This window comes from Nomascus leucogenys, chromosome X (genome assembly GCF_006542625.1).
Source record: "Nomascus leucogenys isolate Asia chromosome X, Asia_NLE_v1, whole genome shotgun sequence".
Classification (NCBI taxonomy): domain Eukaryota; kingdom Metazoa; phylum Chordata; class Mammalia; order Primates; family Hylobatidae; genus Nomascus; species Nomascus leucogenys.
In genome coordinates this window covers 15,116,878-15,138,065 of record NC_044406.1, presented here as the reverse complement: position 1 = coordinate 15,138,065, position 21,188 = coordinate 15,116,878, and the positions used below count along the sequence as shown (strand labels likewise).

Genomic DNA, 21,188 nt, shown 5'->3' with positions numbered 1-21,188 from the left:
ACCTCATTATCCACCCGCCTCGGCCTCCCAAAGTGCTGGGATTACAGGCGTGAGCCACCACGCCCAGCCCTGCTCTTGTTTTTTTCTGAGCTGCAGTCACAGATCACTGATTGTTTCACAGGAATAAGCAGGGTCAGTCTAAATTGCAGAAAAAAACTTCAAAAACAACCAATGAGACTAGAATCTATAATAATAACAGGTAGACTATAGTTCTTGAAACAATTTTTTCTCTCTCCAGTTTCCCATTTTTACTAAAGACAAATCATGGTAAGAACAATTTGCTTTATTATACTTGGCCTGATTATTTGTATAAAGTGCAGCAAGAATAATTATTTTTCAATAGGCTTTTAAAATTGGCTTTGATGGGCCGGGCGCAGTGGCTCACGCCTGTAATCCCAGCATTTTGGGAGGCTGAGGCAGGCGGATCACGAGGTCAGGAGATCGAGACCATCCTGGCTAACACGGTGAGACCCCGTCTCTACTAAAAATACAAAAAATTAGCCGGGCGTGGTGGCGGGCGCCTATAGTCCTAGCTACTTGGGAGGCTGAGGCAGGAGAATGGCGTGAACCCGGGAGGTGGAGCTTGCAGTGAGCCAAGATAGCGCCACTGCACTCCAGCCTGGGCAACAGAGCGAGACTCCGTCTCAAAAAAAAAAAAAAAAAATTGGCTTTGATGGAACCTTGTTCCATAAGGAATCTCAGATAAGACCTTTTTTAAAGCTGAGCCCAGCCATGGGTTTGTACCCTCAAATACCTATGAATTGGGTAAATTCCTCTCCTTTTGAGGTCCCAAGATAACTTGAGGCTCCTGGACCTGTCAGAAAGTGACATTCTTTAGTTACCACAGGTCAGAAACCCTGTACAGAGACTGTGTAGACAAGGTATGAGGCCAGTTTTCCCAAGGGGCTTGTATTGGCTTTACAATTCAGTTCGATTCTTTACAGGAAAGCACACCATTCCAGTCAAAGCCTTGGTAATATAACCAGTTTCTCCCTCCAATTGTGTCCTGTTGCAAAATAAAAAAAAATTCTTATTGCACTTATGCAAATAACTATATTGCCATAAGTTAAGAATACTCAAAGATAGTTTTCAAATTCTGGACAAATCAGGTAGAGAGAAACAAATATGCTCCAAATTTTGTTCACAGGAGTATACTTTACTCAATTGTTACAAGCTGTATATAGCTCAAAAGAACAGTTTTCTTGCCTCTGAAAAATAAAACAAAAAGGATCAGCAACATTTTAAGCAAAGTAAAAAATATTACTTTTTTATTAGTTCATTCCATGGAGCTAACTCCTGTTCTACTTGATAGTCATGAACATTTCAGTTCTCCATGAGAGTCCGGAAAGATTTTCCTCTATTCTGCTGTCACAATCTCCAAAGTTTTCAGAAACCTGCATTTAAGAACACCTGTTAGAGTTCTATAGTGATTATTAACTACCTTCTAAAGAGGACCAAAATAATACAATTGTCTGTGGGTGACAAAATGTTTTAGGGCAGCCACTATTAAAGCCACAATTGACTAGGAATTTGTTACATCTGTGGCTTACAACAATTTTGCATAACAATGATAATTATTAATAACATACACGAAGTCAGAATTATAGAAGTTTCTCATAATTTTGGAACACATACCAATAACATATTTATACAAATACAGCCCAAAGAAAGCCAAACACCGTTTCATATTTGACAGTGCTTTTTGTATAATTTTTATACCAAATATGCCAAACTTCACCATGGCATTAGTGCATTAAATTGAGGTCAAACCCAATTTTTAATAAAACCTTATACATAAATCTATCCAGTTTTAGTTTGACCATAAGGTAAGATTTTTACAAACCTTCTATAATCCTTTACAAGTTTTTTTTTTTTTTTTTTTTTTTTTTTTTTTTTTGAGACACAGTCTCTTGCTCTGTCACCCAGGCTGGAGTGCAGTGGCATGATCTTGGCTCACTGCAACCTCCGCCTCATGGGTCCAAGCAATTCTCCTGCTTCATCCTCCCGAGTAGCTGGGATTACAGGCACCATCATCATGCCCGACTAATTTTTTTTGCATTTTTATAGAGATGGGGTTTCACCATGTCAGCCAGGCTGGTCTCGAACTCCTGACCTCAAGTGATTTGCCCACCTCAGCCTCCCAAAGTGCTGGGATTACAGGCATGAACCACCACGCCTGGCTCCTTTACAAGCTTTTGTTAAAGAGCAGATCAGCACTCTAAGAGAAACCTGTTGTGCTTTTATTTCAATGTTCAATTTATGGAAAACCTGAATACACCTTTAACTTTAGCCAATGTCCACACACATAATTTCTTTTTTTTTTTTTTTTTCTGAGACGGAGTCTCCCCTTGTTGCCCAGGCTGGAGTGCAGTGGTGCAATCTCGGCTCACTGCAAGCTCTGCCTCCCGGGTTCACGCCATTCTCCTGCCTCAGCCTCCCGAGTAGCTGGGACTACAGGCACCCGCCACTATGCCCGTCTAATTTTTGTATTTTTAGTAGAGATAGGGTTTCACCGTGTTAGCCAGGATGGTCTCGATCTCCTGACCTCGTGATCCACCCGCCTTGGCCTCCCAAAGTGCTGGGATTACAGGAGTGAGCCACCATGCCCGGCCTGCATGATTTCTTTTATAAGATTAATCCTTCACAAACCTTCTACAACTTGCTCAAACTTTCAGCTTTATCTTATCTAACTTAAAAGAATCCATTAGCTGGACGCAGTGGCTCACGCCTGTAATCCCAGCACTTTGGGAGGCTGAGATGGGTGGATCACCTGAGGTCAGGAGTTCTAGACCAGCCTGACTAACATGGTGAAACCCCATCTCTACTAAAAATACAAAATTAGCCAGGTGTGGTGGTGCATACCTGTAATCCCAGCTACCTGGGAGGCTGAGGCAGGAGAATTGTTTGAACCCAAGAGGTGGAGGTTGCAGTGAGCCAAGATTGCACAATTGCACTCCAGCCTGGGCAACAAGAGTGAAACTTTGTCTGAAAACAAAAACAAAAAAGCAAAAAACAATCCTTTAACCTTTTAATCTAGGCAAAAAAAAAAAAAAAAAAAAAAAAAAAAATCCACTTTCCATGCCTTCTTATAATCTTTTACTAAAAACACATTTCACTTTCCTTATACAGCTTGCATGTAAAACTGTTTCTTCAGTAGTCTCAATGACAGATTACACTGTTAACTCTTAGGAACTTTTACTTTTGGTGAAAAACCTGGTTAGAAAGCAATTTTAATTATGTACTAGGTATGGAGCCTAGGACACTAGATAAGGTCGGACCTTTTCCAGCATAGCTAGGGGTCATGGCCTTCAACATGTCCCCAGGCCTTATCTAGAATCTAATGCTCCAAAGTAGGTAAATTGAACAATTTTCAAAAGTCAAAGCAGTTTATGACCTTAAAGCATTGAGAAAATCTAATATCTGACCTGCCTAATTTAGACCAAATGTCTTTATTTTCCCAATAATCTTTAAAGCTGTTTTTATTACCCAAAGATTACTAAAGTCATGTGAACTAAAAGTCATTACAATTTTTACTTTTCTTACAAAATACTTGATTTAAGCCTTACTATTTTTAAACCAATTAAAGCTTTTTTTTAACATCACACACACAACACATAGAAATGTACAGACAGAAAGAAGATCCAGTAGTTGTGAGCACCCAAATATCAATCAGAAAAGCTCATCCCCTAAGCTAGGAATTGAACCCTGAACCCAGGTCGCCATTGTGATGATGGAGACGAAGAGAAAGTACTGCCACATGGTTACAAGGTCAAGCTCCCAAGGACATGAAACAAGATGAGAGGGAACCCTTATCCAGTTTTTCTTCAGGGACCTACAGCAAAGTTTGTTATTGACCAGTTTGCTGGGGTGGTTTGAACAGCAGGCTTACAGGGGTCCTAGGCCCACATTCTGTCCTAAGGTACCCCTCATTATGACAGAACAATACAGAAAGACACACAAAGCACACCAGATTCACTGTAGCTTAAGAGTAGCCTCACAAATCCTTCTTACCATTAATCAAAACTTTACAGAGGAGATAAACAGTGATTTTTACCATTCATTCAACCAATTTGCACAGAGAGAGAGAGGCCAGAAGTCTGACTGGTAAGAAATTCTTACCCTTTTGTCGGTATGCTACGCTTCTGGGTTCCCTTTCCTTAAGCAGCCCTAGTGACCCCGCTGGCTGCACCACAGCCCTGGGGACCAAGCTGCAACACAAAAGAAAATTATCTTTTCCTGTTCTGGCCAGAGCAAAATCTGTGTGAGAAAACATAGACATTAGCCACTCTGCCTAGCACCCAATATCTTACTGGCAAGGCTCAAACTTGCCCCTGGTTGGGCCCCATCATCATTAATCCAACCTCTGACCAGGAGTTTCAACTCGTCTCTGGGCAAGATGGTCGCCTTGAGTCACAGAAAAGATAAGAAAAGGAAAGGAGAGAAAGGGAGAAAAGCATTGCCCACAGCATTTTGGGGAAGGCAAAGAGCTCAGGGAGGCCAGAGAAAGACGCACCCATTGCAGTGACACTGAAAAGTTCAGGTGGCTGCTTGTCGGTCGTGAAGGGATCTTTTCCAGGAGTCTCATCAACTCTCAAGTTTCCCCTTTTGGGGAGGAAAAAGCTCCCAATGTCCCATGGTCCTGTACATGCCTAGTTCTGTCACCCATAGCTATCAGCAAAGAGTGCAAGGCAGAATAATCCAAAGAGAATAGCAATTAACATCCCATAGTGCCAAACCTATTCTTAGCAGAGAGGGACTTTACTGAGAGAGGCCTCTAACCCCCTAAACCTTAGGAAGGACTCTAACCTTCCTAAGTTGTGCCTGGAACCCAAGGTCAGTCAAGCATCCTTGCCTTTTATTGAGAGGAGCCTTTAACCCTGTCTGTCTTAGGAGAGACTCCCCTAAGTTGGGCCTCTAACCCAATCCCATCCTTCATCTGGGTATATGCACCCCATTTACCCAAAGTCAGCCAATTGGTGCACACAGATGATTTTCCTTTGGGTCCGGGGTCTCTTCAGTATTGTTCCTAACATGTTTCGCTAGAAAGATGTTACTGGAGGCTGGGCATGGTGGCTCACGCCTGTAATCCCAGCACTTCGGGAGGCTGAGGTGGGCTTATTGCCTGAGCTCAAGAGTTCGAGGCCAGCCTGGGTAACATGGTGAAACCCTATCTGTACTAAAATACAAAAGATGAGCCGGGCATGGTGGTGTGTGCCTGTAATCCCAGCTACTTGGGAGGCTGAGGCCGGAGAATTGCTGGAACCCGGGAGGCGGAGGTTGGAGAGGGCCGAGATCGCGCCACTGCACTCCAGTCTGGGTGACAAGAGCAAGACTCTGTCTCAAAAAAAAAAAAAAAAGAAAGAAAAATGTTACTGGACCCCACCACGTACTCAGTATTGTCCCTTCTTTGGTTGCTAGAAAGATGTTACCAGAAACGGGTCCCAATCCAGACCCCAAGAGAGGGTTCTTGGATCTCGCTCAAGGAAGAATTCAGGGTGAGTCCATAGAGTAGAGTGAAAGCAAGTTTATTAGGAAAGTAAAGAAATAAAGAATAGCTACTCCATTGACAGAGCAGCCCTTTCTCTCTTGATTATGTTTGCCACATGTCTTAGATTTTAGGTTTTATTTTGTAAGTAATTGACAGAACTCTTGGGGGCAGCATTGCATCATGAGGTTAGCATGATCCTCCTGGGTTTTCTGTTGAACTGCGTTGCTGTTGTGTTTGCCTAGGTCTGTAAAGTCTTCTAGCCAAGAAATTTTCATTTGCCACTACTTAATTAGCGTTTGAAATCTTAGGCTGATTTTTCCAATTTAACTCTTTCCGATGATGTGAGAGATCTTAACATTTTTATAATAGTGCTTTGAAAGAACCTTAACCTATTTTCATTCAGTTTCTTTTCCCAGTGGCATTCTTAATTGAATTGGATTTCTCAGTTAATATGCTCTGATGCCACAAAGACTTATCATAAAATATATATTGAGGTCAGTTGTGAGAAATTGTCACAATTTCTTCATAACATTGGGAAGATTTCAGAAAAAAAGTTCAGGGTTTGAAGTCATATAATTGGTTCTGAAAATAGAGCTTGAGCATAGTCACTAGTGATTGGACCAAGCATTGCATGAATGGCTGAAAACACTAGTTTAAAAAAAAAATAATGGATAGTCAAGTTTACCCTCATTTTGTGTTGATTTCAGTGGTATTCTTGTGCCTGGAGGCTTTGGAATCAGAGGAACATTGGGAAAACTCCAGGCGATTTCTTGGGCGAGGACAAAGAAGATTCCTTTTCTGGGTAAAACTCATGTTTATTGACCCTAACTATGAGTTTATTAGATTTTTGACACCTAGGAGGGGTAACACTGAAGGTTTGTTATCGTAAAGGTGTGAACTCGGATTTGAAAGTTCAGGTGCCAAATGGTCTGCTATAGGGTCAACAAACTATTCTAAATTTGGCCCACAGCCTGTTTTTATGAATAAAGCTTTATTGGAACACAGCCACACCAATTTGTTTACATATTGTCTATGGCTGCTTTTGTGGTCCAACGTCAGAGTTTCAGGCCCTACGGCCTAGAAGCTTTACTATCTGAAAGAGGCTAGAATCTTTACTATGTGACCCTTTACAGAAAACGTTTCTCATCCTAGGAGAACTTGCTGCTATTCCAGCTGGGTAGCAGAGGCTGGGAGAAGGCTCCATCTGCAACTGTGCTTACCTTCTCCAATTCCCACCTCAGTCTCCAGAGTAGCTGGGACTACAGGTACACACCACTGTGCCTGGCTAATTTTTGTGTGTTTGTGTGTGTGGTTTTTTTTTTTTTTTTTTTTTCAGAGATGAGGTCTTGCTATGTTGCCCAGGCTGGCCTCAAACTCCTGGGCTCAAGCAATCTGCCCACTTCAGACTCCCAAAGTGTGGGGATTACAGGCTTGAGCCACCATGCCCGGCTGAGTTGAGCCTTTTTAATGCTTTTTTTCAAATTGCGAAGTATGGCTTCTGTACCAGGGAAACCAGAGGAAATGAGACCTTCATGCGGGAGAGGCAGCCCTGTAGCTGGGGACTCAGGCAGGAGGGGGAGTGCAGAGAGGCTGTGTTTCCCACTGTGCAGTGGACGGCTGGGTGGGTTTATGAGCCCATTGGACAGGCTTTTAGTGCCAGCAGACCATTTATTTCCCCCCATTACCTGCTCTTTGATTAGCTTCTTAGACTCTCTCCTCTTAGGATCCATTTTCAAAATAGAAGCCTGGAGTAGTTACCTGGATACCTTGTTTTCTTTTACTGGTCTAAGCTCATTGGGGGCCATTGTTTTTTTTTTTTTTTTTGAAGTTTCTGTCTAAATGTGGGTAATGCTCCTCAGATTATTTTAATGGTATGGAATGGTTTGCAGGTCTTTAGCTTTCCGTCTAGCATAGCATCTCTTTATGTCCCAGCCATATGGAACTTTCTGAAATCCCCCTCACTGCCACCCCCACCCCCCAGCACTCAGCTGTTTCCTGCTTATTGACTTCTGTTCTGGCATCGCTGATATATTGATTGCTCCCTTCTTTGTTTCCCCTGCGTACCTCTTAAGTATCTATCGGAGGAGCATCTGGGATGCTCTTTGGCATTTGTTTAGTGGAGAGAATTGGTGGACTGCAGTGAAGGTGGAGCTGGGTCTGGGAGCATCCCTGTGGCAACAGGCTTGGGCGACACAGGTCTGCCTTCCTTCATCACCGAGCACTCTGTTCAGGCCCATCGTGTCTCCTTGCCTGCTGCCCGCCATGCTCAAGCCCACTGTGGAGTCTCCAACCCCCACCCCCCACTGCTGCTTTTCCTTACAGTGAAGGTTATGGGGCTGTCCTGTGGGTTAGCAGCCTGACGTCCTGTAGGCGCTCACCCTCTGGCCAATCCTGTGTTTATGGCTGTGAAGTCACCATGAGAAGGAGTGGGAAATCTTAGCCCAGGAAACTCCCTCTGAGTTGGGGTGTTAGATGTTCTCTGAAGGAATCAGGCACTGCAGCCCACTGAGATGCCTCAACTCAGGGACAAATCTAGAAGGTGGCAGATTTGTCTCATGGACCCTGCCTCTCTCTTTCCTTCCTTCCTTCCTTCTTTCTTTTTCTTTCTTCCTTCCTTTCTTTCTTTCTTTTCTTTCTTTCTTTCTCTTTCTTTCTTTCTTCTTTCTTTCTTTCTCTCTCTCTTTCTCCCTTCCCTCCCTTCCCTTCCCTTCCTTTTCCTTCTCCTTCCTTCCTTCTTCCTTCTTCCTTCTCCTTCCTTCCTTCCTTCCTTCCTTCCTTCCTTCCTTCCTTCCCTTCTTCCTTCCTTCCCTTCTTCCTTCCTTCCCTCCTTCCTCTCTCTCTTTTTATTTTTTTTTTGAGACAGAGTCTCACTCTGTTGCCCAGGCTGGAGTGCAGTGGCGCAATCTCTGCTCACTATAAGCTCTGTCTCCCAGGTTCACGCCACTCCCCTGCCTCAGCCTCCCGAGTAGCTGGGACTACAGGCGCCCACCACCACGCCCGGCTAATTTTTTTTTGTATTTTTTTTTTTTTTAGTAGAGACGGAGTTTCACCATGTTAGCCAGGATGGTCTCGATCTCCTGACCTCGTGATCTGCCCGCCTCCGCCTCTCAAAGTGCTGAGATTACAGGCATGAGCCACCACACCCAGCCCCTCCTTCCTCTCTTTCTCTCTTTTTTCTCTTTCTTCTCTTTCTTTCCTTCCTTCTTTCTCACCCAGGCTGGAGTACAGTGGTGTGATCTCAGCTCACTGCAACCTCTGCCTCCCGGGCTCAAGTGATTCTCCTGCCTCAGCCTCCCAAGTAGCTGGGATTACAGGTGCATGCCACCACACCTGGCTAATTTTTGTATTTTTAGTAGAGGCGTGGTTTCACCATGTTGGCCAGGCTGGTCTTGAACTCCTGACCTCAAATAATCTGCTCACTTTGGCTTTCCAAAGTGCTGAGATTACAGGCTTGAGCCATTGCGCCCGGTTGACCCTGCACTTTTCTGACCTCATGTTCCTTCTTTGTCAACTTTGGGACTTAGGCGGCTTCTTGATAGTCTAAGCCCCTGCCCTGCTCTTTGTCAGGGATTGTTCTGAGAGGACAGCAGGGAGCAAAACAGGCAGAGTCTTGCTCTCTGGGAGTCTGCATTCTAGATAGGGGAGACAGGCAGCCAACAAATGAACAGAAAATGTGAATGAATACAAAGTGAGTTCATTTGCTTTGCATATGTGCTTTTTAAAATAGGAGTTTGTCTTGGGATGCAACTAGCAGTGATAGAGTTTGCAAGAAACTGCCTTAACTTGAAAGGTAAGTTTGAGGTTTGCTAATGACCATTTATTTAAAAAATTTTCTCTCTTCAAATATTTTTCAGCACTATTGGTGAATTACTGAACTCTTTTCTTAATCTTCAGATGCTGATTCTACAGAATTTAGGCCAAATGCCCCAGTTCCTCTGGTAAGTGGCTTGTTTATCTTTCTGGGTCCAGTCATTGTCACTTGGGTCCTGGCTCTTGCCTAAATTTATAAGGGGCTATTGGCTGGGCGCCATGGCTCACCCCTGTAATCCCAGCACTTTGGGAGGTCAAGGCGGGCGGATCACTTGAGGTTAGGAGTTCGAGAGTAGCCTGGTCAACATGGTGAAACCCCTGTCTCTACTAAAAATACAAAAATTAGCTGGGTGTGGTGGCAGATGCCTGTAATCTCAGCTACTCGGGAGGCTGAGGCAGGAGAATTGCTGGAACCCAGGAGGTGGAGGTTGCAGTGAGCCAAGATCGTGCCACCGCACTCCAGCCTGGGTGACAGAGTGAGACTCCCTCTCAAAAAAAAGGGGGGGGGGTCTATTATTATTTTTTCTTTACAGCACCAGCACATTTTAAATTATATTATTCTTATATTAAATTCCTTTGTTCTTGATAGTCCATCTTCTCAGCTATGCCTTAAAGACAGTCACAATCCTGGACTGATTTCTCTTTGTCGCAGCTTTCAAGCTTAATGTTTAGGAAAGGATTAAATCGGCTGTGACAACAATTTATAACATCTACTATAAATAAATGAGCTGTCCTGTCTCCAGACTCATCGCCAGTCTGCCTATTTTCCACACTGGTGGTCATCTGTCTTTCTAAAACAAAAGTGACAGTGATTCTGCTGCCAGTCCTCATCTTCCATCGGTTTCTTTTCCCTTAAAATATTCAGTCCAGGATTCTGGGCTGGGTCCCAAAGCCATTGTGCTCTGTCACCTGCTGCTTTGCTGATTCATCCCATGGCATCCTGATTCTTCCCAGGCTTTGAGTTTTTTTCTTTTTTGTGTTTTTTTGAGGCAAGGTCTCACTCTGTCACACAGGCTGGAATGTAGTGGCATGATCACGGCTCACCGAAGCCTAGACCTCCTGGGGTCAAGCAATCTTCCCACCTCATTTTTTGATTTTTTTGTAGAGACAAGGTCTCACTATGTTGCCCAGGCTACATGCTTTGAGTTTTACGTTTGGATAGTCTGAACTAGTTTTTCAGATGCAGCCTGAGGTTCCCTATACCTGAGATGTCCACCTGCCTAAAATCCCTCTCCCTCCTGGAATCTCAATAAAACCGTTGAAGAATTTAATTAACAACTCAGTTACCAACAACTTCCTATTCATCTGAGGAAACCTTTCCTGACCTCTTTTCTTTACCTGCCTCTGCCTTCTGCCCCATGCTACTGTGCTCACCACTAACAGAGCGAGCTCTGCAAGATGATGGTTGGCCTTCAGTCAGCCTGTTTGCCAGCCACCCATGCACACCCAGTCGTGTCCCTGCTGCTGGGCACCTACTTCTAATGGAGCTCGAGCCTCACAATTGCGATTGGTTTTTTTTTTTTTTTTCTGAGACGGAATCTCGCTCTGTCACCCAGGCTGGAGTGCAGTGGCGCAATCTCGGCTCACTGCAAGCTCCGCCTCCCGGGTTCACGCCATTCTCCTGCCTCAGCCTCCCGAGTAGCTGGGACTACAGGCGCCCGCCACCACGCCAGGCTAATTTTTTGTAATTTTAGTAGAGACGGGGTTTCACTGTGGTCTTGATCTCCTGACCTCGTGATCCGCCCGCCTCGGCCTCCCAAAGTGCTGGGATTACAAGCGTGAGCCACCGCACCCGGCCTGCGATTGGTTTTTTAAGCAGCTTTATTGAGATATAATTCATATACCACAAAATTTAGCCATTTAAACTGTATAATCTAGCCAGACGCGGTGGCTCACGCCTGTAATCCCAACACTTTGGGAGGCCTAGGCAGGTCAATCACTTGAGGTCAGGAGTTCGAGACTAGACTGGCCAACAAGTTGAAACCCCATCTCTACTAAAAATACGCAAAATTAGCCGGGCGTGGTGGTGCATGCCTGTAATCCCAGCTGCTAGGGAGGCTGAGACAGGAAAATTGCTTGAACCTGGGAGGTGTTGGTTGCAGTGAGCTGAGATCGTGCCATTGCACTCCAGCCTGGGCAACAGAGTGAGACTTTGTCTCAAAAAACAGACAAACAAACGAACAAACAAAAAACTGTATAATCCAATGGTTTTTAGCATATTCACAGATCTGTGCCACTCTTATTACAAGCAATTTTGGGCCATTTTCATTACTCCAAAAAGAAACCCCACACGCCTTAGCTGACACCCCCAAGCCTCCTATCCCCACCAACCCCAGGCCACCATTAGTCTACCTTCTGTCTTTATAGATTTGCCTCTTTGAATCATTTAATATGAATGGAATCATCCAATATATAGCCTTTTGTGACTGGTTGCTTTTACTTAGGATGATGTTTTCAAGGTCTATGTTGTAACATGTATCAGTACTTTGTTTCTTTTTATTGCTGATTAATATTTCATTGTATGGACATGCAACATTTTATTTATCCATTGATGAACATCTGCATTGTTTCTACTTTTTGGCATTGTGACTAATGCTGCTGTGAACATTCATGTGCAAGTTTTTGTGTGGACATATGTTTTCATTTCACCAGGAGTGGAATTGCTGAGTCATATGGTAATTCTGTGTTTAACCCTTTGAGGAACTGCAGGACTGTTTTCCAAAGTGGCCGCAACATTTTAATTTCCTGCCAGCAACGTATGAGGGTCCTAATTTGTCCATATCCTTGTGAACATTTGTTATTTCTGTCTTTTTGATGATAGCCATCCTAGTGGATGTGAAGTGGTGTCTCATTGTGGCTTTGATTTGCAGTTGCCTGATGGCTAAGGATGTTGAGCATCTTTTCATGTGTTTATTGGCCACTTGTATGTCTTCTCTGGAGAAAGGTCCATTCACATCCTTTGTCTATTTTAAAATTGGGGTATTTGTATTTTTATTATTGAGTTGTAACAATTCTTTATATATTCTAGATATAAGTTCCTTATATATAATCTGTGCTATCGACATTTGGGGACACATCATTCTTTGTTGTGTGTGGGAGCTTCTGCCCACTAGGTGCCAGTATCACTCCCTAACCCCTGCCCAATTGTGACACTAAAAGTACCTCCAGATATTGTCAAATATCTCTTGGGGGCAGGGGCAGAATCACCCTGGTTGAGAACCACTGATTTAGAGAAATCTAGTTCTATTTCTGTCCCCTGTAGCCTGTTCACTCCCTTCCCTTATGGCAAGCATTCATTCTTTTGTTCTTGGTTTATCTTCCCATTTTTTAGATAGAAGTGAAGCTGTATATCTTTGTAATCCACTTCCCTTCTTAGGGAAATGGTAGCATACTCTGCACAGTCTTTTCCTGCCTTGCATTTTTCGCTTAACACTATATGCTGGAGATCACCCCACGGAAGCACACAGAAGCATTCTTCACTCTTTTTTTATAGCTTGTAACTCAAACCATAATGAACCATAACTTACCAGCCAGATGGTACTTTTAAATCTTATGCTCAGAAGGCCTAATACCAATGAAGGGTTCCTTATGAGCCTTTGATATAAACATATTTCCTGACTAATAGCTGAAATGGCTGTGCCAGGAAAACTATGGGTTTTCTCTTCTAAGATATACTTTGGGATAGGAAGTGATTTTACCAGTAGGTGCCACTGTTAGATAGTGTTGGCAAGGTTAATTCTTTGATGATTATTCTTTACTGGGGGTGTGTGTATGTGCATTAAAAAATTTTTACACACGGCCGGGCACGGGGGCTCACACCTGTAATCCCAGCACTTTGGGAGGCCAAGGCGGGCAGATCACAAGGTCAGGAGATCAAGACCATCCTGGCTAACACGGTGAAACTCTGTCTCTACTAAAAATACAAAGAAATTAGCCAGGCATGGTGGCACGCACCTGTAGTCCCAGCTACTCGGGAGGCTGAGGTAGGAGAATGGCGTGAACCCAGGAGGCGGAGCTTCCAGTGAGCCGAGATTGCACCACTGCACTCCAGCCTGGTGTGCAGAGCAAGGTGACAGAGCAAGACTCTGCCTCAAAAAAAATGAAAAAAATTTTTTTTATACACAGGGTAAAAAAGTTAAGCCCTGCAGAAAAAGGTACAGAACTGTCTCTCCTTTGCCCCCACCTCACTTCGGTTCCCTTCCCCAGTGGCAACTACTTTGATCCATTTCTTTCTTTTTTTCTTTTTAAAGAGATGGGCCGTCTCACTATGTTGCCCAGGCTGGATATTCACAGGTATGATCATAGAGCTCTACAGCGTCGAACTCCTGAGCTCAAGTTATTTTCCCACCTCAACTTCCCAAGTAGCTGAAACTACAGGAGCTCAGCTGATGCATTTCTTTAGTTATTTCAGAGATTTGTGTGTGTGTTTGTGTGTGTGTGTACCCACTTGGCCACACATGTATGAATATGTATTGCGTTTAAAAAAAAATCTTGGGCCAGGCGCAGTGGCTCACGCTTGTAATCCCAGCACTTTGGGAGGCCGAGGCGGGCGGATCACGAGGTCAGAAGATCGAGACCATGGTGAAACCCCATCTCTACTAAAAATACAAAAAAAAAAATTAGCCGGGCGTGGTGGCGGGCGCCTGTAGTCCCAGCTACTAGGAGAGGCTGAGGCAGGAGAATGGCGTGAACCCGGGAGGCGGAGCTTGCAGTGAGCCGAGATTGCGCCACTGCACTCCAGCCTGGGCGACAGAGCGAGACTCTGTCTCAAAAAATAAAAATAAATAAAAAATAAAAATAAAAAAAAATCTTGGCTGGGTGCAGTGTCTCATACCTGTAATCCCTGCACTTTGGGAGGCTGAGGCGGGAGGACTGCTTGAGTCTTGGAGTTCGAGAGCAGCCTGGGCAACATAGTTACACCTTGCCTCTACAATAAATAAATAAAATTAGCTGGGCATGGTGGCATGCACCTATAGTCCTAGCTACTCGGGAGACTGACGGGGGAGGATCACTTGAGCCCGGGCGGGTTGAGCTGCAGTGAGCTGTGATCACGCCGCTGCGCTCCAGCCTGGGTTACAGAGCGAGACCCTGTCTCAAAACAAAACCAAACAAAACAACTTTGTAGCATGCTCCAGACACTGTTCCCACCTTGCTTTATATACTGATCACTCCACATCAATGTGCAGGGATATCTTTGGTGTGCTTGCTCTGCTGTATGCTATATGGCTGCATCCTTATTTATTTAACCAGTCTCATATTTAGTTTGTGTCCATTATTTTGCTGCTTTAAATTATGCTGCAAATTAGTATCCATGTACGTATATCCTTGCACCCACGCGCGAACACATCTGCAGGGATAAATTCCTAGAAGGGGAGTTGCTAAGTCAGAGGATGTGTGCATTTTACATTTTGATGGCTCCTATACACATAAGTGAGATGAGAACAATAAAAGCTAATTGCTATTGAACATCTTTATGGCCTGCAATCAGTTTGTTGGAGAAAAATAGCCTTAAGAGCTAGCATTTGTATCAATGTGAGAAGTCTTATTAAAAAAAAAAAGACTAAGGAGATAGAATCATAAGGCAGCAAGCACCATGAAGCCTGCAGAGTTACTTAAGCTTGAGCAAATAACAGTGACTTTGTGGGGATTGGTCATTCTGGCTCTTCTAGCTAGGAAAGTAAACAATTTGGAAACCAGGAGCCTTCTATAGGGAATATTTACTCCTAAAATCTGTTCATAGGTCATCATGACCCTCCTTTGGCATGTATGATTAGAGCTGTGGCTGATTATGAAATCAATAGAGACACTGGCATCCAGAACAGTTCCAAGAGAAGGTGTCTCTTATACACATAAAAAGAGAAACAGATTTTCCCCTAAGGGTTAAGGTAGACTCTTTCTGCGTCTCAGAGTGCCCAGGAGAGAATGAGTAAAATTTATTTTATTGTGTCATTTCTCTGCTTAATCCACAAGGTGAAATTGAAGGCTCTGGGACTTTGCAGAATACTTAGGGTTCTCAAGCAACTCTGGTTTTTTGCCCTGCTTCAAAGTAGTCTCAGCTGCCTTCTAGATGGTACATAACCAGGAGCATAGCTGTTGCTGACTTACATTCTAACTCTATATCAATCACATGGCTGCTGCTGACATCCTTGACCTTGAACTTGGCTTCAGATCTCTCCAGTTCATCTGTAGGGTAGTTCACAGCACTTTGGACTTTATATTTTGAATATTTTCAGCTTTTGAGGTGTATATATATATATATATATAAATGAACAATCTCAATCTAATGTGTAGGCATGTGAATGTGCTTAACTCTAAGCATTTCTTTTCTGTTTGTTGAAAAAGGTAACTAAAAAATCTGAATTTACATAAGATATTATACTGTGAAGACAGAATTCATGTTCCACCTTCAAAAGACATCAGCACACACATGCACACTTGGATGGTGGTATTGGAAAGGAACAGGGAGAAATTCAAAGCATTTTAACAAGACGCAAATGGATGTTTGAGATTTTGGTATTTGATATTATTTCGGTTTTCATTATTTGTCATAGGTATGATGTCATTTATCCCTTTTTGATCCAGGAATTTTCAGGGTTAAGTGAATTTTACATCTACCGCAGTAGATTTGTGAAACAGTCACATAATTAAAAGCTGATTTGGGTGAAAGTTGATTTTTGTTATACATTAAGTATAATTAATTAATGCATAACATTTTCCTGCCTTTAGTTGAAGCCCTGTTTAAAATATTTTCCTCATCTGTATTATTTTTCAACAACTTCATATGGAATGCAAATTAAGAGGTGTTGAAAAAAACCCAGATGGCCCACTTAGAGTTATCTTTTAGGCAATTTTGATTATTTTGAGGATTTGCTTGCATTTAGAGTGTTGAAGTAAGCATCTCCTGACTATTACAAAGATCATATAGAAATCACGTGGAGGTTAGTTAGGGTTAAAAAACCTTTTTCCCATAAAAGTAGTCATTAGGAATACAGCTATAGGCCAGGTGTGGTGGCTCACACCTGTAATCCCAGCACTTTGGGAGGCTGAGGCCGGTGGATTGCCTGAGGTCAGGAGTTTGAGACCAGCCTGGCTAACATAGTGAAACCCCATCTCTACTAAAAATACAAAAAATTAACTGAGCGTGGTAGTGGGTGCCTGTAATCCCAGCTACTGGGAGGCTGAGGCAGGAGAATCACTTGAACCCGGGAGGTGGAGGTTGCAGTGAGCCAAGATCGCGCCATTGCACTCCAGCCTGGGCAACAAGAGCGAAACTGTCTCAAAAAAAAAAAAAAAAAAAATGCAGCTATAATATGGGTTAAATAGCTTTTTACAGACCACTCTGGGAGCCTAATACTCCTTTGATACTGTCTCTGTGGGGATAGTACGTTTAGAGTTGACATCAGACTGTTGGCTGAGGTAACTTTTTTCTACTCAGAGAAAGTAAAGTTCTTGCCTGAGCACGGTGGCTCACACCTGTAATCTAAGCACTTTGGGCAGCCAAGGTGAGAGGATTGCCTAAGCCCAGGAGTTCAAGACCAGCCTGGTCAACATGGTGATACCTCTTGTCTACAAAAAAATAAAAAAGTAGGCCGGGCGCGGTGTGGCTCATGCCTGTAATCCCAGCACTTTAGGAGGCCAAGGCAGGCGGATCACTTGAAGTCAGGAGTTCAAGACCAGCCTGGCCAACATGGTGAAACCCTGTCTCTACTAAAAATACAAAATTAGCCAGGCGTGGTGGCGCATGCCTGTAATCCCAGCTACTCAGGAGGCTGAGGCAGAAGAATCACTTGAACCCGGGAGGCAGAGGCAGCAGTGAGCTGAGATTGTGCCATTGCACTCCAGCCTGGCCAAAAAAAAAAAAGCGAAACTCCGTCTACAAAAAAATAAAAAAGTAATCCTGGCACTTTGGGAGGCTGACGCAGGTGGATCACGAGGTCAGGAGATTGAGACCATCCTGGCCAACATGGTGAAACCCTGTCTCTACTAAAAACAAAAAAATTAGCCGGGCATGGTGGCGCGTGCCTGTAGTCCCAGCTACTCAGGAGGCTGAGGCAGGGGAATCGCTTGAACCCGAGAGGTGGAGGTTGCAGTGAGCTGAGATTGCGTCACTGCACTCCAGCCTGGTGACAGAGCAAGACTCTGTCTCAAAAGAAAATAACAATAATAAATAAATTAAAAAGTTAGCTGGGTGTGGTGGTGTGTACCTGTAGTCCCAGCTACTCAGGATGCTGAGATGGGAGGATCACCTGAGCCTGAGGAGGTCGAGGCTGCAGTGAGCCATGATCATGCCACTGTATTCCAGCCTGGGTGACAGAGTAAGACCCTGTCTAAAAAAAAAAAAAAAGAAAGAAAAATTCTCCTGAAAGGGAACCCTTGCACACTCTTGGTGGGAATGTAAATTGGCATTATACTATTATGGAAAATAGTGCGGAGGTGTCTCAAAAAATTAAAAATAGAACTACCATATGATCCACCTACCCCACTACCAGGTATATATCCAAAAGATATGAAATTATTGTGTTCAAGAGGTATCTGCACTCATGTTTGTTGCAGCATTATTCATAATAGCCAAGATACAGAATCAACCTAAGTGTTCACTGATAGATGAATAGATAAAGAAAATGGAAAATGTGGGGTGTGTGGGAGAAATGGGGAGATGTTGGTCAAAGGGCACAAACTTGCAGTTATAAGATGAGTAAGTTCTGGAGATCTAATGTACAGCATGGGGACCACTTTGGGAGGCTGAAATTTGCTAAGAGAGTGGATCTTCATTGCTCTCATCACACACACATAACAGTAACTACGTGAAGTGATGAATATGTTAGCTTGCTCGTGGTAATCATTCCACAGTGTATACATAGATGAACACATCTTGTTGTACACCTTGAATATATACATTTTTTTTTTTTTTTTTTGTCATTCTGTGACTCCTACACCTTCTTACTCCCTTTGTGACCTTGGGTGGATTCAGCATGGTGACCAAAGACTTTCATGATCTGAAGCGGGTGTGCCCTCTTCATTCCTCATACTTGACATTCCACCCTAAACATGGTGTGCGCATTCTCTAAACGGCCTTGCATTTGGGCACGATGTGTTTGCTTGGGCTATTTTCTCTCTTTCTGAATGCCCACTGCTGCCCCTTTCCTGCATGCTCCCCTCAAGGTTCTTTCTACAGAGCCCAGTTGAAATGCTACTTTTTTGATGAATCCTTCCCCTGACCTGGTCCCAAACTTACTGACTTAGAATCTCAGAGGTCTGGAAATTTGTATCTCTCATGGCATCTTGTATAGTGCCTTGCCCATAATAAGTACTTTATATATGTTGGAGTTGAAATAGATAATGTATATTAACTCTGCGAGGGGCTAATTGATACCTAGAACGAACATAGGCTAAAATGAGAAGCTAGCATGAGCTAGATATCAGAACTGAACAAAACACACACCACAAATAATAAAAACTCAAACTATAGACTAACGTTGGTTAGGAATGAAGTTGTAAAAAATCTCAAATAAAATATTCGAACATCCAATTTAACAGCATTAAAGAATGATCATGACTGGGTAGTGTGTTTATCCTGGGAATTAAATTAACACATTATATTGATTGAACAAAAAAGAGAAACCGTGTAACGCCATACATGCTCAACATTGAAACCTGGTGCTCACAGTCTCATAATGAACTAGGAAGACACCAGTACTTCTTAAACAAGAAGAAGAATATCTTTCACAAAGCAGTAGCCAACAGTAAAGTTCATGGTGAAATAGTAAGGGATTCTTATTACAACCAGCAACAAATAAAAATGTGCAGCATTGTGAACAAAACAGTTGTTAAAATGAGACCAGCAAATGCTCTCTGGGGAGTGAAGCTGGCGTTCTCCTTCCTGCCTGTAGAGTTATGAATCCATACAACCTTTTGGGAAATCAGTTAGGTGATCTGTTTGACAAATCATACAAATATCCATACCCTCTGACTCAGACATTTACTTCTCAGAAATTCTCCTAAGGAAATTGGAAATGTTGACAGAAATATGAATAGGTACTCATTACATTTAGAAGAATTAGAAATGACAACAATCTACTCATCATAATATTTGGAAGAATCGGAAATGACAACAATCTAAATGCCCCACAATGGGGAAATAGTTAAGACTATTATGGGGTATCTGTACAGTGGAATGCAATGAGTTGTTAGAAATGTTTAAGAGTTTTAATACCATGAGAATGCTCTTGTGTTGAATTAGAATGATACAAATTGTATTTAAACGGTCCCTCAACTGTTTATAAAAATCTCCTGTTTCTTGGTGGGTTAGAAATCACCTTTTTTTTTTTTTTTTTTTTGAGATAGAGTCTTGCTCTGTCACCTAGGCTGGACTGGAGTGCAATGGCGCAATCTTGGCTCACTGCAACCTCCGCCTCCTGGGCTCAGATAATCCTCCTGCCTCAGCCTCCCGAGTAACTGGGATTGTAGGTGTGCGCCACTATGCCTGGCTAATTTTTGTATTTTTTGTAGAGACAGGGTTTCGCCATGCTGCCCAGGCTAGTCTTGAACTATTAGACTCAAGCGATCCACCTGCCTCAGCCTCCCAAAGTGGTGGGATTACAGGCGTGAGCCACTGCCCCTGGCCACTTTTCTATTTTTCTGGTTAACTCTCTAAATGTTTGAAATGGCTTCCAATGAATTTCACTTTATTATTGAGGGAAACTTCCATACTTATTTTCTTTCTTCCCAAATCTCCGCAAGTATACTCTCCTCCCAAAATTTAGATAGTTGTATTTTTCTGATTATTCCAAATAAGAATGCTGAGAGGCTAATCACTAAGAGCAGCAGCCAGAGATTTACAAAGTGTTCTCTTACTATTGAACATTTTCGTTTATTCTTTTTGATAGGACACACATCCATATGGCTCAGAAATCAAAATGTCCAAGAATTTGTCAAGTGAATAGTGGCTGTCTTATTCCTGCCCCCTCATCTGCCCAGTCCTCTTGAAGCACATAACCAATGATAATAGTTTCTACTGTGCACTTGCAGAGATTTTCCGGGAAATTTCAAGCACCTTGCCTTCCAAGTCACTATATACCAGCTACTCATCTCGTGCCCAGTTCACTTTGGTCACCCTGTCCCCACCATCCCTGTGCTTACATCAACCGGTACTTCTCTCTCTCTGAGCTCAAACATCCCAGAGAGAAGCCTGGCCCTGCCCAGCCTTTTTTGGGTAGATGAGGTGGGAGCGTGGGTATGTGCTCCTTTGCCCACCTCAGAGAGTCATCCGGCTTCTGGAAAAATGACAGCAGCCAACTTGACAGAAGAACCCAGCATACACATTCAAGTTCATTGGATTAAAAAAAAAAAAAAGGCCAGGCATGGTGGCTCATGCCTGTAATCCCAGCACTTTGGGAGACGAAGGTGGGTGGATTGCTCGAGCCCACGAGTTTGACACCAGCCTGGGCAACACAGGCAGACCCCTGTTTCTACAAAAAGTAAAAAAAAAAAAAATTAGCCAGGCATGGTGGCACATGCCTGTAGTCCCAGCTTCTTGGGAGACTGAGGTGGGAGGATCACTTGAGCCCAGGAAGTCAAGACTGCAGTGAGCCCTGAAAGTGCCAATGCACTCCAGCCTGGGCTACCGAGCAAGACCCTATCTCAAAAACAAAACAACAACAAACAAAAAAAAAACACAAAAAAACCCTGAAACTAAAAATAAGTCAAAGGCAGTACTTTACAGGCAGTGATTTTCAGCTTGAGGGTAGAGCTGTATAGCAGAATCTTGGAGAGGGCTTATGTAGTTTGAAACGCCTTCAGTATCATTATTTTCTACACTTTGAAAGTGGAAATGGGCCGGGCGCAGTGGCTCACGCCTGTAATCCCAGCACTTTGGGAGGCCAAGGCGGGC

At 43.3% G+C, this 21,188-nt stretch overlaps 1 protein-coding gene across 3 annotated transcripts in view; it reads left to right on the top strand.

The window, feature by feature from the left end:
* The window catches only part of CTPS2 (CTP synthase 2), a 122,780-nt gene that overhangs the window by 35,322 nt on the left and 66,270 nt on the right, over window positions 1–21,188 (top strand). For all 3 annotated transcript variants that reach the window (XM_030807072.1, XM_003261090.3, XM_030807073.1), the window contains exons 11-13: window positions 6,196–6,290; window positions 9,216–9,278; window positions 9,383–9,426. In XM_030807072.1, the coding sequence (XP_030662932.1) occupies window positions 6,196–6,290; window positions 9,216–9,278; window positions 9,383–9,426 (202 nt within the window). The remainder of the gene's footprint in view (window positions 1–6,195; window positions 6,291–9,215; window positions 9,279–9,382; window positions 9,427–21,188) is intronic.